The 16,341-nt window shown below is 37.7% G+C and overlaps 1 protein-coding gene across 7 annotated transcripts in view; it reads left to right on the top strand.

Moving 5' to 3' along the window:
* FAM135A (family with sequence similarity 135 member A) overlaps window positions 1-16,341 on the top strand; it is a 57,696-nt gene that overhangs the window by 20,674 nt on the left and 20,681 nt on the right. For 5 of the 7 annotated variants that reach the window (XM_077926258.1, XM_077926260.1, XM_077926257.1 and 2 more), the window contains 6 exons: window positions 1,137-1,263; window positions 1,841-1,994; window positions 5,318-5,395; window positions 10,519-10,568; window positions 11,576-11,731; window positions 13,117-13,190. In XM_077926258.1, the coding sequence (XP_077782384.1) occupies window positions 1,137-1,263; window positions 1,841-1,994; window positions 5,318-5,395; window positions 10,519-10,568; window positions 11,576-11,731; window positions 13,117-13,190 (639 nt within the window). The remainder of the gene's footprint in view (window positions 1-1,136; window positions 1,264-1,840; window positions 1,995-5,317; window positions 5,396-10,518; window positions 10,569-11,575; window positions 11,732-13,116; window positions 13,191-16,341) is intronic. The other 2 variants (XM_077926261.1, XM_077926262.1) reach the window with 1 other exon arrangement.

Raw genomic sequence — 16,341 nt, 5'->3', positions numbered from 1 at the left:
TCCTTGCTTATTGCTACTCTAGCCCATTATGTTGATTTAACTTAGCATATATGGTATAATTGGAGTGCACTGTTGTACCTTACTGCATTTCTGGTTATCTTCCAATTGTCTTAAAATTGCTTAAGTCCTTGTTTTTGTCTTAACAAAATACAACCAGAAATGGTTGGAACTGTTTGATCTACAAGCCAAAGGAAGGATAAGTGATACTTAATTTCTCTGCAAGTCCTGGATGACACTATACTAGATTCTTTATGCACAGTGCTTTATTTAGAAGCTGTAAATTTTAGACAGTATATGTAAATAAGACTCTGTATCTTCTCACATGTGATGCATTTTTTAAACTAAATCTAAAATTAGACATATATTTGAGTGTGATTTTTATTTTTTTTACATGTCTTCCAACAGCCCCTCTCCCCCCGGCAGATGGCTGCTTACCAGGCTCTGGGAAGGTTTCACAAGGGCCCTAGAAAGATGCTGTCTTGCTTACTGGGCTTTGGAAAGGAAGTGTGAGGGTTCTGGGAGCATCCCAGGACCTCCCACAACCTTCCCAGAGCCCAATAAACAAGGAAAACCAGCTGGATGCATGGGTTATGGGGAAATAAATAAATGGAGAGTAGAGAACAGTGGGTTTTCCCCACTCTTTATTTATTTATTCCTGCCCCCATAAGCGGTTGCGCTCATGTATGTAAAGTGAGCATAAGTTGCAGACCCACTGCTTATATACACATACACCCCTTGCCATATCAAGAACTGCTTTTGAAAGCCACATTAATTTCAAAAGTGGTTTACCTTATGGTATGGGTGCTGCTGTAACCCCAAGTGATGATCGGTAACCGATATCACTTACATAGGTTTTTAGATTCCAGCCAGTGTTTTCCGTTTGTTCACCTGCCAAGTTATACTTGCAAACTTTCTACATTTCTTATCAGAATCCGCCTTCTAGATTCTAGGAGGTACACTGGCACGTACCTCCAGTTGCAGCAGACACATAAAAGAATATGTTGGGTTATGGCTTAAAATGATGCTGTGTGTTCTTCGCCCATGTGTCTCTAATTCACCTTGCATTTCTATTCTGAATTTTGTTTTCTCCTCTGCCCCTCTCTCAGACATTTTTCTTTCTTCCCCCTTTTTTTTAGCTTTCCTCGTCCTGTCAAAAATACTTGGCTAAACAGAAATGCACCCGCACAGAACAGGGATTCTGTGATTCCTTCTCTTGAAAGTGTTGTTTTTGGCAGCAATTACACCAAACAATTATCAGCTGATGTAAGATTGTAATCGTTTTTATTTATTTTTTTAATTGCTGAAAGAAATGATAAATATTTAACAACATTATTTTTAACACACAAAGGATTTGTATCTCAGTGCAGTTGCACAAAATGTATTAGTCAGGAATTGGGCATTTTAGAACATTTCTTGGAAGTGTTGACTACTTTTCAGTGATACTGCATAATAGAGACGGTTTTACAGTGCCACGGTATTGTTTTCTTAAATACACTGAGGTTTTTCCTTTAAGTATTTACTCAAAAGTCCTATTGAAAAAGTAGTATGGTACAGGATTGCAGCTTTCATCCCTGAATGTCCTGCATGTGCATGGAAATGTCATTAGTTTTCTTATTCTCTGTCCAATAACAGTTCCTCCTAGCTATTGCTCTGGAGGTGAAAATGCCCCAGTCTTAGGGGAGTTTCTTGTAGACGGGCATGGAGGGCTACCACCAGAAGTGGGGAGCTAAATGCTGTGTTTAGACACACCTTTTTGTGACCTGTCCTTACCTTAATCTTTAAATGTAATTTTGCTGTAACTGTTAGTGCTGAATTGATAACTTTACAAATCTATTTTTAGGGCTGCAGTTTTATAATAGCAGAGACTTTCTTGAATCATGCTTACAATCTCCACCGTACACTTTGTGCCAGTTTGCTGATTGCATTCAAAGGATTACATAGCTATTTCACCACTTTATCAAAAGAGCTGCCTTCCTGTCTGAAATTAGACGCAGGTATGTGAAATAAATACTTTATTTGCTTCTATATGTATCAGCAAGCACTTTTTATAGTACTAGATGTCTGCAGCATATCTGATATTAGTTCAGCAGATAGTATAAACATGAGCTCTGTTTTCTGCCCTCAGATTTAATATATTGCACAGGTTGTCTTTTATTTTGTTCTTCTTGACTTAAGATTTGCCCTGTTTCTTTTACCTTTAAGAACAAATTACCTAAAGTGCAATGTGCTATAATAAAGGTTAAAACAGTTGTGTTGAATGGTAGATCTATATCTGTACTTAGTGGTCTGGTTTACACATAACACTAAGCCATGGTTTGTCTGAACATCTGAACTTTGCCCTGCAGACTAACCATTGTTTTCTAGGAACAAACTGTTATGTAAAGCCATGGTTTCTTGTTGGTTTGCAAACTGTGGTTTGTTTTAACTATGGTTTGGAGTTATGTAAAAATGCAGCAGCCTTTCTTAACTATGGTTTATTTTGATATTCCACCCTAGTTGCTTGTCAGGCTGCAGAAGCACAAGGCAAAAGCAGCTGGGGGAAAAAATTATGTTTTGGAGAAACAATTCATTGTTTGTTGCCTTATCTCTTGAGATGGGTCATGGTTTTCTGAAAAAAATCATGATTAAAACAAACCATGGCTTAGCATTATGTGTAAACACAACCATTATCTATACTTAATATTAGCTATGCTCACTTATAAAGTACTGTGCTATCGATACTGGTTTGAGACCACAAGGGTGAATCTTTAGTTAAGAATTACAAGACAAAAAGGAAAAAAACATGCTGGCTGTTCTGTACATATTTATCAAAAATTATGAGCGGTGGAAGTTGAGGCTTTAATACAAACTAAAAGTGGAATTGAACATTGGGCTATGATGAATGTTCTGTCTGTGCAAGCATTACAGCTTGCCAGATGGAAGAATGCCCCCTCTCTTCCCACCATATACTGTTCTGAGGGTTCTCCCAAGTCCCCCACCCTGACCACTGTTGGTGGATTCAGGAGGAAGAGAGGGGTGTAAGCCCTGTTGAGCAAGTGGAAGTCCTTACTCAGGGCTCTGCCAAAGATTCATAAATTTAAAAAGAAGTATGTTGTTGTTTTTTGATACATTGGTTTAAGTCTAAATACTCCCCAACTAAAGTATTTATTGACTAGACCAGTGTTTCTCAAGCTATCTGATATGGTGGACTGGCATCTCCCCCCCTTCCTCCTGCAAGTGTCAGGGACTGGTACCATATTTGGTACCTGATACATCCCACCCAACCAGGGCTGTGATGGAGTTACTGGGACCAATGGCCAAACAGGTCTGTGGATCCGCATTTTGGGTAGCACTGGAATAGATATGACATATGAGAAGCCCAATTTATTTTTTGCAGTTTCTTAACACAATAGCTTGTACAACTGTCATTTTGAAAATGGGTTTTGAGAGGACTTGAGGTAAGCCAAGAAGAACATTGCTCCAAAGTTAACAGCTACACTTTGACCATAAAACATTATTGTATTGCACAAGAATTCCTTCCCCTTTCTCTGCTTTTAGCCATCCCCCACCCTTACCAAACAAGACAAATAGGCTCCACTTTAAACTTTGAGAGGATGAAAAAGTGTCTTGTGGTTCAGTTTGAAAAAAGAGAAACTTATAGGTGTGCTTATAATATAACTTGCTGCACAGAAGTGATGGCTTTATATTGGGTCCTCCTGGTTCTTCAACAACTCAAAATAATTGTTGCTATATCTCACACACACATCCAGTATGAGCTCAAATACCTTTGGCTTTAATTAAAATAATCAAAACTTTAGTCATTCTTTATCAATACGCTGAAACCTACAAAGTTATGTTGCATATTATAGTCCATGGGAATTTAATTCCATCATCGAAAGGACATACAGATGCTTCTAAGCCTTATCACTTGATTGAACATACAGCTTCACCCAAGGAGTTGATTAAAATAATAATGCAAAATTTAAAAAGACTTTGACTCGAGGGGTGACTAAAGAAATTACAAGATTTTATTGATTATTATATTCCCCACTATTCTTTTAATACATCGTCCCTGTTTACACCTGTGCAAACTATGCAGACTGGCCTAATTTCAGTCCAGCTACTCTAGCGCTGCTGCACATCTCAGAATGCAGTGTTTAGTATGCAAACCAGGATGCCACTTTCTGTGGGGTAATGACTCCTGTTATTCATGTGATACCATATTGGTCTCTTGCTAGTTGCATAGTAAGCCAGGTTTCTGCACCTCTTGCACAATAGTGGTTTACATGCCCTGTTTGTGCTTGTGAATTGTATCTATATTAGGATTTAGTCTATATTAGACTAAAAAGTGTTTTTCACCAGCAGCAGATATACTAAAAACTATTCAAACAATGCTTCTCTGTAAGAATTTAATCAAGCCCACATGTTGTATTAGCAAATTACTCAACTGTTTTGAAAAAGGGAACTTCAAAATAGAAAGGGAGTAGCTTTCAATGTATGCTTCTATTGCTGACAGTTTCTGTTTTTAATACTCTATTTGTGAATTTCTGGAATTTTTTTTATTGAATATTTTAATTTGGCCTATGTATTTTACAAAAGTGTTTAATGCCTTAGTTACATGCGCTAATACTACTAATATGATTCTAAGCAAATATGTTTTTAAAACTATGAAATTGCATCCAGTAATGTTGCATCTGTGTAAGTCTGAATGAAGTCATTGGGGCATACTCACATGCAACTGCACAGCATTGTAGTCACTAAAAATAATCTTATGAATGACTTTTGCAAGATGATCTAACTATTGTATTTATTAGTTATAAGCTATATAGAATCTTCTCTTGGAAAAAATAACTTTCAAAATAATGAGATTCAAATGGGATTCTTGGAAAAAATAATCCTGAAATTCTGAAATCCTATTTAAATTTCAGGAAAAAACCTTGCTTTTCTTTTCTTTTGACTTGCCTTATATTCTCTGTCTTTCCTTTTGCCTTCCGTTTACTTATTTGATGTACATTTTTATTTCAAAATTGACTTTTTAAATAATTTTAAAATAAAATATGCCTCACACATAACAGAAATTGTTAGCATTTGGGCAATCATGATTTAACAAACAAAAAGCCAAACAGGTGATAAGAATCCAATAAATTCATAATGTACATCATCCAGAACTCCTTATCTAGAACTTTCCTAAAGTCTCTTCTTTAATTTTTCTTATTTAATTGCACTAATTACTAGGTGAGTGATAAAACTTTCTTACTAACTTTAAGGATAATAATAATAAAACACAGATGGAAAAAGGAGTGTAGTAACTAGTCGTGTGTACAATCCTTATAACTAGCCAAGCCCAGCATGCAGGTCCTTTATGAACGCCTCCTCAGAAGAAAATATCTACGAATCCAGGGAGACGCCTATATAGGTATGTTGTTTTATTAAGCGGCTTAACCAATTAGGATTTGTTATAATAAAACATCATAGCTTTTTGTTTGTAAATAATTCCTTATAATTCATGTTTAAACAGGATCAAAGAACCTAAAGATGTCATCCACACCTTGTGTAAAAGGGCTCTTAACTTTAATCAAATTAAGGTTGTGTACAGTTCTATCTGGCCTTTGAAGTGCTGATGAAATGAGCTCATTTCACTGGTAGTTTAGTTAGCTTCTTGTTAATAAACCAAAAATGATTGCATAGTGTGATATATTCAGTTGTGTAGTAACATAATAGCATAGATTTAAGTTCCAGAGCTAATATTTAATACCTGGTTTCTGTTTTGGAAGAAAAATATATTGGGCCTCATATTCTCACTCCCCCTATCTCTTAGGTAGCCTTTGATGAAAGCTTGTATTTTGCTACCATCTTTATAATTGAACATCATCATGCCTATAAACGCCTTAATTAGCTAGAAGATGTGGTAGCTGCTGCTGATTAGTTAAATCACAAAAAGAAACATATTTTTAGAATTATTTATAGTGGTTTAACAGCCTGTGAATATAGTTGTGTTTTAGAGTAATATCTCTCTTCATAGGAGTAGAGGGAGGCCCGTGTAGGGCAGGTGTAGCCAGGCTTTGGAGGGCTAAACTGGCCAGGGAACCCCACCAGGAACCGACTGCTTTTTTAGTTTGAGTTTATAACTTTATTCCAACAGGACTCCTGCCCCAGGCCTCAGACAAGCTCTGCAGGGGCCTGAGCAGAGGGATTGTCATGGGGTCTAACAGAATATTCTGTATGTGTTGGCCTTTAGCCAGAATGAGAGCCTAGTGTGTGTTCTATTCCCTCTGCCCCCAGTCCTCCCTCTCAATCTAGCAGTGGTCAGGTGTTTAAATGAGTTCAGACCAAATTCTTGGCCAGACCTGAATGAGCAAATGGAAAGCAAACTACCTGACCAATGGAAAGCAAACAGAGCAACCTTTCTGGGTAGTGGCTGATGCAATGTGTGAACATAATTTACAAGGACAATGGAGGGCTGTATTGGACCTTAGTGGCAATCCCTCTGCATGGAGCTCCACTCATGCAAACCCAGTTGGTGCCCATGGTGTCTTCTTTGTTTAAATAATAATAATAATCAAAAGATTCTGCACAAAGGAACTACCACCAGATGAATTCTATAGCTATGTGGATCGGTAATTTTTTAAAATTTTTTTTGTTATGATGGGAACTGATCTACCCCAGGAGTATCATGTTTTTATTGCATATTTTTTTGAAGAATATTTTTTTTAGCTGGAGGGTGAAAGCACTTGCCCACATACTTTGATGTAAAGGTATGTCAGGTATAAACATGGAGTGGCCCTAATTGTTTTCTTAATTAACTGAATTTGTATGCCTGGATGTGGAAATGTAAATATATGTGCATTTTTTCATTTAGATAAACTACAGAATTCTTTCATCGGTTATATGTACATGGGATGATATTTTAGAAAATATTAAGATTTATTGCAAAATCTATACAAATATTTAAAAGCCATGTGTTGTTTTTAAATGAATCAATGTCATGTTAGTAGTATACAGAAGGACCACATTCTTCATGAACAGGGTTGTGGGGCTTGGATGGTAGTGTTGGGTGGGACCAAAGGCAAAAACAGGTGGAACAGCAGATATAGCTCTTATCTTTGTTTGGAAGGCTAAATTTCTGCCAAGCAAAAGTCAGAGATACCTACATACGCACACAAACACACACTTCTATCCTCCATGCAGGTAAGCAAAAGCAGTTGAGAATGGCATGGTGCAGCACTGGTGAGGAGTGTGACTTACAGAAAGTTCCAAGGGCCAAACAGAGAGATTTGGCCCCCAGACCTGAGGTTCCCCACTTCTGGCCTAAAGGAATGTGTGTGTGCACATAGAAGGGAGTGTACTTGTGGAAAGCATAACATCCTTCATGGAAAACCACACATTTGTTTAAGAATATTTAAATTCTGTCTTACTAGTTGAAAACCACCCATAAAGGGAAAAAAAACTTTTAATTGCTAAGGAGACTTTGATATGAAGTGGAAGAAAAATGGTGCAATTGGGTTTGATCTAATGGTTCCATTTTGACTGAAGAAGTTTTCCAGTGGAGGGTGGGAGCTTTGGATCCATCCCACTGGGCAAATGCAAGCTCCTAGTTACACCTAAGTTGCTCATTGTATAATAATAATTATTATTATTTATGAAATTTGTATACCACCCTAGGCCCACACATCTCAGGCCAGAAGAGCTAAATGTGGCACTTAGGGAAACTTTAGTGTGTGTTAACATTCCGCAGTCCAGACTAGAATCTCACATCAGTCTCATAATGAGAAACTGAGGTTCCCCCTCTAAGGTGGGTGGTAACAAGGGTCCATATTTGTGGGTCCATATTTATGGAATGCTCTTCCCAGCAAATGTTCCTTTGTTAACATCTTTTTGACACCAGGTAAGGGCTTGCCTTTTTCCACAGGCTTTTGATATTGACCCATGTGAAACTTTAATTGAAATTATTTTCAGAATATAAGTGTTACTTATTAAACACTTGTATCCAAAGTAGTTCTAACTAACAGTTACTTTAGTTAAGATTTATTTTTCAGGAGTTTATTTCTACGTGGAAAAATACTCAGGAAAGAATACTCAGATAGGGAAAGTGGAACAAAAATGACACAATCTATATTGGAATACAAAAATTGAATGAAAAGCTAAGCTGTCTTTTCTTTTTTCTTTTTCTTTTTTTTACTCTCCAAGAAAAGAGTAATATTTGACTAGACAGATACGTTTCTCAAAGGATGGTCAGTGTTGTTTGTTCAGTTTTTAAAAATAAATTGACTGGGATAACTTTGGGCCAGAAGAGGAGTGGTGATTTATAGCTATAGTAAATTAATTTTTAAATAAATATACTTAATGCTGTAACTAATCTGCAAAGCTCCTTTTTCGTATTTAATTTAACACAGACCACGTTCTTTATGTCATGCCTTTTCATTAATTTAGGGAAAAACCTAGGAAATTCATGTTGACTGTGTACACAGACACTGCTATTATTGTGATTAACTATACTGCACTTAAAATCAGAATAATTATTATTATTATTATTATTATTATTATTATTATTATTATTATTATAAAAATCAGCTTAAATGTCATGTTTTGAATCCTGACTTGCCCCATTGGAAATGGAAGGGACTGATTCAGCAGAAACTCATGTGAGCAGAAGTGGGAGAAGGTGTTTTCACTAATTCCCACTACTTTCCACACTGTTTGAGAGGGTTCCCTAACCTTCTTTGTTCAAGAAGGCTAGGGGACCTTCTCAAACAGTGTGGAAGATTAGTGGGAATTAGTGAAAATTGTGGGTAGGAAGGAAAAATCAATGTCTCCTCCTTCCCCCCCCCCCAAGTGGGAGTGTCATGAAAATTGCTCTACTTTTAGGAACGTACGATTCAATCCAAAGTGTAATAATAATGCCTCCACTTGACTTTTCCTATACATCCTAATCACCCATCCCAATATTTCAGTATATTTAAATGTAAACCCTTTTTTATTTTAAATACAATATCTAAATTTTCCAGATCACCCAGTAAAGGTAGCTGTCTTGACTCAAAAGGAAAAATACAAAAATCAAGGAACCTTTATTGGGTCACCCAAAATGGTACAAAATAGTAAACAACCTTTGGTGTTCTACAGAACTCTTCATCACGTTAGATGTTTAAAAAAAGAGGTGCATGGAGGAAAAAGGGAGGGAGGTTTGGCTGGACTGTTGCTTGGTTCCCTTTCCATCCTTAGATGAAACACCCAGGTTCCTTCTTAGGTGGAGAACAGGCTTAAAGAAACTAGGTAGTCCTTTACATTAATAGGAATATAGATTTATATCAGCTGGTGTGCGAGATAAAAAGATGGTCAACAGAACAATAGATTTACCAAGCTGTTTGAGGGAATGTTTCCTCAGAGAATAAAGCCTTATATTCAGATACATAAAATCCTCTTCCTCTAGTTTTTGTATGTTTAAATTTGGTGTTTTCCATTTCACACAAAAGGTTTTAGCAGTACAGTGGTACCTCGGGTTACATACGCTTCAGGTTACATACGCTTCAGGTTACAGACTCCGCTAACCCAGAAATAGTACCTCAGGTTAAGAACTTTGCTTCAGGATGAGAACAGAAATCGTGAAGCGGCGGCAGCAGGAGGCCCCGTTAGCTAAAGTTGTGCTTCAGGTTACGAACAGTTTCAGGTTAAGAACGGACCTCCAGAACAAATTAAGTACGTAACCAAAGGTACCACTGTATTGGGCATCAAGGAAAAATCCCAAAATCCATATCATGGCCATACCTTTATTGTTATAAAACTGGCTGCTTTATTTTCAGAGATGGGGACTCTGCTGTTAGTATTTTTCCTTCCAAGGAAGCTGCAGTGCAACATGATACCTGCATGGCATCTAAAAAGGACCTCATCTGAACGTCTGCTTCCTCTCACACGCCACCTTAATATTCTTAACAGATGTACTTGAATGGATTGAATACCAACCAGGAAACAATATCTTTCTTTCCCTTTTGCCTTGCAATTTTTTACCATTTAACCTGATGAAGGATTCTATAAAACTCAAAATCTTGCATTCTGTATTCTATTTTGTGACTTTTGGGTAGGCCTGATAGAGTTATTGCCCTAATATGGATTATTGGAATTCTTTCAAGTTTGCTTTCTCCAGCAATATTGTTATGGTAAATTGGAACTGGTCTAAATTTTGTTTGTGCGTTCAGTTTCATTGTGTTGCTTTTTGGAAGTCTTTCTAAAATATACAATCAAAAGAGGTGCAAGTGTACATTCATGTACCTTATGCTATGGTCTGGTAACATTTAAAATAGTGTTTGAATAAATGTCGTTATGAGCACTCGCTTGCAAAACCAGAAGGATTTTGTTCTTAGCTGAACTCTCAGTTGAGAAATTTACTGGATATCACATTGACTATAGTATTTAAGGAACTTCAAGACAACCAAAAAGCTTTGTTTTAAAAATTGAACAGATTTGAATGGGGTCTCCCTCTGCAATTTATAAAATGTAGCTTAAAATTTAGGAATATTCACTTTCCATACACTCTAATCTTTTCAGAGAATATAGATGTAGAAGCACGCCTGTCAGAACTCTGTGAAGAAATAAAGGTATTTTTTCTCTGATCCATGTAAATCTTAAATCACAGCTTGCTTGCTTGCTTGCTTGCTTGCTTGCTTTCATTTCAGGGTTTGTCCAGATGTTAGATACTGTTTTAAATAGCTAACTGTGGTTCTAAAGAATTAATTTTTATTTGCATTATTTCATAGATATGTGGATATGAGTACTCTGGTAGACATACTTTGCCTAATGAGCTTTTGACAGAGTATTTTTACAAAGGCTCCTATGCAAGCTCGGCAGTCATGGGATAAGAAAAGAGGTCTTCTTACAAACTGAACTAGTTAAAAAGGCTAAGAGTAGGAACAAATAGTTCTTATGGTGGAGGGAAATAACCACTGGTCTCACCTAAGGATTTGTTTGGGGCTTATAGTACTGTATGTTAGAAATGTAAATACTGTAATTCATAAATGATATGGAAGTATGAGGAGTGAGACAGATGACACCAAATTCTGTAGGATAGTGAAAAATCCAAATTGCTACCAAATGCCATGTGAGTAAGCCAGTACAGTATAAACTGATGCACTCTGGGGCAAAAGCTACCTTATATACGTATATGTACAGTGATAAGATTGAACCTGTGGTGGCTATCCAGGAGACCATGGGGTGGATTGTAAGCAACTCAATGCAGAAATCAATAGCAGCTGTGGAAAAGGCAAATCACATTCTAAGGATTATAAAGAAAATAACTGAAAATAAAAGGGCCAGTATAAACACATTTATATACCAGAGGCTTTGAAGTTCTAAAGTTTGAATACAGACTGTAGTGCCATTTTTAAGCTTAAGGTTGATTACCAATTATTAAACAGTAAATGCTGTTACTCAAAGGAAGGCAAATGGATAGATGACTTTGAATCCCTTTCCATTTTTAAAAACTTAAAATGCTTTTAATCTTTAAAGATACTTTTAAGAAGAAGAAAAAAAAATTTATGACTTTCTCAAAGTACTAGAGCTTCTACTTCTAAGAATACAAGCTTGTTTGTTTTCTCTCTTGGTGCAGAAAATGGAGAATCCTGATGAACTGGCAGAACTTATAAACATGCATCTTGCACAGCTCTGTTCACTTCTGATGGCTTTATGGGGACAATTTCTTGAGGCCGTTAACTTCCAAGAGGATATCACTGCATTGCTGGCACGAGAGCATCATACAATGCGTGTATGTATTCATTCTGTCGTGATACAACTTTTAAGCACAGGAATGTGTCATCCACAAAACTAATTTCTAAAACAATGTGGCAGGTTTAGCTCTTAAAACTAGGGGTCTTTCTGTCCAAAAGACAGCTATAGTATGTGAGATGGAGGGCCGCTGTGCTGCCCTCCCAGCTGTGTTGCTGCTGCTTGCTGGGGCAGGCATCCAGTGCTTGACTCAACACCTCCCTACTGTGGCCTTTCATGGCAACCAGCTGTGCCATCAGTACTGGGAGGGTGGTGCAGCAGTGGTGCACCACCTCATGCACCAAACAACCCTGAAGGTTATAACAGCGCAGCCCAGTACATGTCTACTCTGAAGTAAGTCCCACTGAGTTCAGTGAAGCAATAAGTAATTCCCTGGAAGGCAACATTCACGTAGGAAGGAGCGACACCACTGGTCCTAAGAATGTGAGTCTTTCATATTCATAGGTAATAGGTAAATCCTTCATATTTGTATTACCAGAGTGACATGGGAAGAAAGCGCAGGGAGGCACTTGCATGCTGCTTCCAGTAAACGTGAATTGGCTCACATTTGTAGTACCCAGACAACACTTTCAAGGGTATTATAGGGATGTCTCACTAATTGCTGTGGAAAACTGATCTCCTTGGCTCGGAGGACATCCTATTGAGGAAGTAGGAAGCAATCCTTTGGAAAAGACTTGGGTAATGAATGGAATATCCATTAAGTGTGTGGAAGGGCCATCTGAGCATTAGAGACCTAGATACATGAGTTTATGATAGGTATGACATGTCTGCAACCTTATTCCTCAATATTAGTCCTCTAAATGGGCTGTTAGAATGGGCATAGTGTACACCAATGACACGAGAAAACATAGCTGAACATTCATGGAAGCCAAATTCATATTAGTAGGTGGAAAGATTGTGTCATTCAGTTGGACAAGTCTGATAACCTTTTGAGTTATTGAAACACTTTGAATCTTCTCCATTTACTTGTTTCTACATGGGCATCTGAAAAAAGGAGACATAACCTGAAACAATCTGGTGTGTGTATGCAACCGCAATGTAATTCTGCTTAACTTACTAAATGTTTTCTATCAAAAACCACCAGATTGCAACATATTTCTCATTGAAATATGCAACCACTTAAATGGATTAAAAATGAGTTATTATTTTGAAAGGTTTGCTGCAGTACTTGACCCAGCTTAATTTGCTATTTCATGCCAATGTTTTTTGTGAATGTGCGTGTTTTAAAGTTTACTGAACATGCACTTTTACTGTGACTTAATAGTATAGATGTGTTATGTGTGTGTGGTTTTTTATAAGAAAAGAGAGTGATGAAAGTTTTATTTCAGTGTGAACCTTTCGTTTTATTACTTTGAAACATTTTAGGTACGTAGGTTTTCTGAAGCTTTTTTTTGCCTTGAACATCCAAGGGAAGCAGCGCTTGCATACCAAGAGCTACAGTAAGTACCTTTAAATTGAAAATATTAAGCCATAGCTCACTAAGCTTATTTTGTTACAAAATTAATTAAAACTTCATGTAGGATATTGTGGGTTGTAATCAACAAGCTTTCACTCATAGTAGACCCACTGAAATTAATGCAACCAAGTTGACCATTAATGTCAGTGCATGTGCTGTTGAGTAAAAGCTAGTTGACTACAACCCACAATATCCTACATTAAATTTGTTTCAGTTGAGGTTTCTGTGAACAGAGCAGGTAATTTTTTACCAGTTCATTCTTTCTCCTGTAGCCCCCCTACTCCCCCAAAAAATCCTATTCCAAAGGGTTGTGGGACCTCCAGAATAGTGTAGCAGGTAGTATGCTGGGCTGCAGGTGAAAGGAGGAATTGGCAAAAATCTTCTTAGCCCCCCCTTTCATTGAGAGAAATCTTTGCTGGATCAGAGAAGCCTCTATAAATGGAAGGATAGCATTTAGATTGGGAGAAAAGCAAATTAACCTGCAGTGGAAGAAGAGATCCTCAGGTGTGTTGAGCCTCTTATCAGCTTCCCAGGCCATGGATGTACATATCAGAAATCACATGCCTGCTGGTGAGACAGAGTCTCCCTTCCCTAGTTCCAATCCTACCCAGATCCTATTGACAGGGCATTGGCAGAGCTGTACCAATTTTAGGATTTGGCAACCTCTGTTCTGTTTCCTTTCCTTTTTGTCTGTCTCTGGCTGGAATGGATTTTTTTTTTAAGAAAAAAGAAAAAAATTGGTAGGAAGAGAGTGAGATCAGAATCATCTAGAAGGTTGCTCCTGCAATGTTTCCCAGCAGGAACAGAGAGTCCAGCCTTGCACTCTTCATTGACTCACTGGAGAATTCATTGGAGACACGTTGGAGTGACTTCAGCAGGAGGAAGTCCTTAACCTGGGCTTGGTTAGTGGAGCAAACACTGCCTGTGGCAGTGGCACTGTCTCTTTGTCAGCACTTGGCCCAGCTTCTGGGCAAGGCCCTGAGTTAGGGGGAGAGTTCCCATCACCTGGGCCATCGCAGGATCTGGCAAGGACGTCTGGTGAATATGGGACATAGGATTGCTCGCAATGGGTTGCCTCCTTTTTGCTCATCCCCTTCCCCATCATGGATTGTCAGGCTTTTCCATTCAGAGTTTTGCCACTGGATTTTGGACATTATTATCTCTTAGTATGCATGAGTTGGTGTTAAGAAGCCCACTAGAAGCAGAAGCTAAAAACAAGGGTAGAGAAGAAAGGGGTTAATAATCCAATGTGTTTTGCAAGAATCCAAACCAATGGCGGGAAACTATTTGAGAATGTTGATAGCAGCTCAGCCCTCTCTTCAAACCCTAGACCTGGGGAGGAGAAAATTTGGGAATCTTCCTGCTTTTCCCTCCCCATGCATGAATCTTGCTGTCATTCTGGCTTCTGAAAAATGATGTTTCAAGCACCAGCCATCTTGCATGCCATGCAGGGTGCAGAGATCTTCAGGAGATGTTCTGTTTTTGTTTGTTTTTATGTTATACATCATGTGGATTTTTAAAAAAGCATTAAGCTATTTATATTTTAAATAATACATTCTTATGGCTATATGTATAAAAAAAACTTGCATCTGACACTTTCCCCAAACATGTGAGGTGTGAGAGGGCCTTTCATATACATTAGCATGGGGAATCAGTAACCGTCAAGATATTGCTGGACCAAATCTCCCATTATCCCTAACTGTTGACCATACTGGCACTAATGGGAATTGGAGTCCAAACACTTTCTGGAGTGGGACAGGTTCTTCATTGATATTGGCCAGTTGAATCTTAATGTTGGCCAGTTCTGCCAGTGGAACTATATTCAGACTGTAGCACTGAATGGCTGAGAGGATTTTATTGATTCAGTCTCTAGCACAAAAAAAAGCCTAAGAAGTTGAAGTGTTTCCAGACGTAAGAGTGGTCGTTCTTCAGACATGAACAGTTTTCATTGACCAATGTAAAACACTTTTATCCACAAATGTTCTCCTTTTATTATTCCAGGGATCCTAGCCTGTTCTTTAGCCCTTTTTACCTACTGTCATGTAACTTCCTATATAGCCAATATATCCTTCATTTTTACTACACATTTATAGCCCTGCTTTGCAATTAGAACAGTGCCTGGATGGCACTGGTCCAAACTGCTATCACTTCTGCTGGTAAATACATAAAGGTTTTTCTTTAATCAAATCTAATTTAGGTGTACTGAATGTAATTTGCATTATTAAGACTTGACCTTCCATTAGTGTTTTTTTTTTTTTTTTTATAATAAATTTTTATTAGTTTTCCATAAATAAAGAATAAACAAAACAAAAACATAGACATAAACAAACAAAAACATGACTTCCCCATACCACCCCTTTTCTGCATTCTTGTTTCAAGATTTTTCAGCAACCCTCTGATCATAACTTAAATATATTTCATGTATTTAACTTCAGTTAGTTATTAATACAACTGTAGTTCTTTATCTCTTATAACTCTGAGCCCCTAATTTTCCAAATTACAACAGTTTTTAAGATAAACTTTAAATTTGTTCCAATCTTCATCCACCGCCTCTTTCCCCCGGTCTCGAATTCTGCCAGTCATCTCTGCCAGTCCCATATAGTCGATCACCTTCGTCTGCCATTCTTCCAACGTGGGTAAATCTTGCGTCTTCCAATACTTTGCTAAAAGAATTCTTGCTGCTGTGGTGGCGTACATAAAAAATGTCCTATCCTTCTTTGGCACCATTTGGCCCACCATACCCAAGAGAAAGGCCTCTGGTTTTTTAACAAACGTTCTCTTCAGAACTTTTTTTATTTCATTATAGATCATTTCCCAGAAAGCCTTAATCTTCGGGCAGGTCCACCAAAGGTGATAGAAGGTTCCCTCCGTTTCACTGCACTTCCAACACTTGTTATTGGGCAAATGATAGATCTTTGCTAACTTAGCAGGAGTCATGTACCACCTGTAGATCATTTTCATAATGTTTTCTTTTAAGGCATTGCATGCCGTAAATTTAACACCAGTGGTCCATAACTGCTCCCAGTCTGCAAATTCAATGTCATGCCCAATGTCCTGTGCCCATTTAATCATATTAGATTTCACCATTTCATCTTGGGTATTCCATTTCAACAGCAAGTTGTACATTCTTGACA

Source organism: Podarcis muralis, chromosome 3 (assembly GCF_964188315.1).
Source record: "Podarcis muralis chromosome 3, rPodMur119.hap1.1, whole genome shotgun sequence".
NCBI classification, from domain to species: Eukaryota; Metazoa; Chordata; class Lepidosauria; order Squamata; family Lacertidae; genus Podarcis; species Podarcis muralis.
This window is presented reverse-complemented; position numbering and strand designations above follow the sequence as displayed.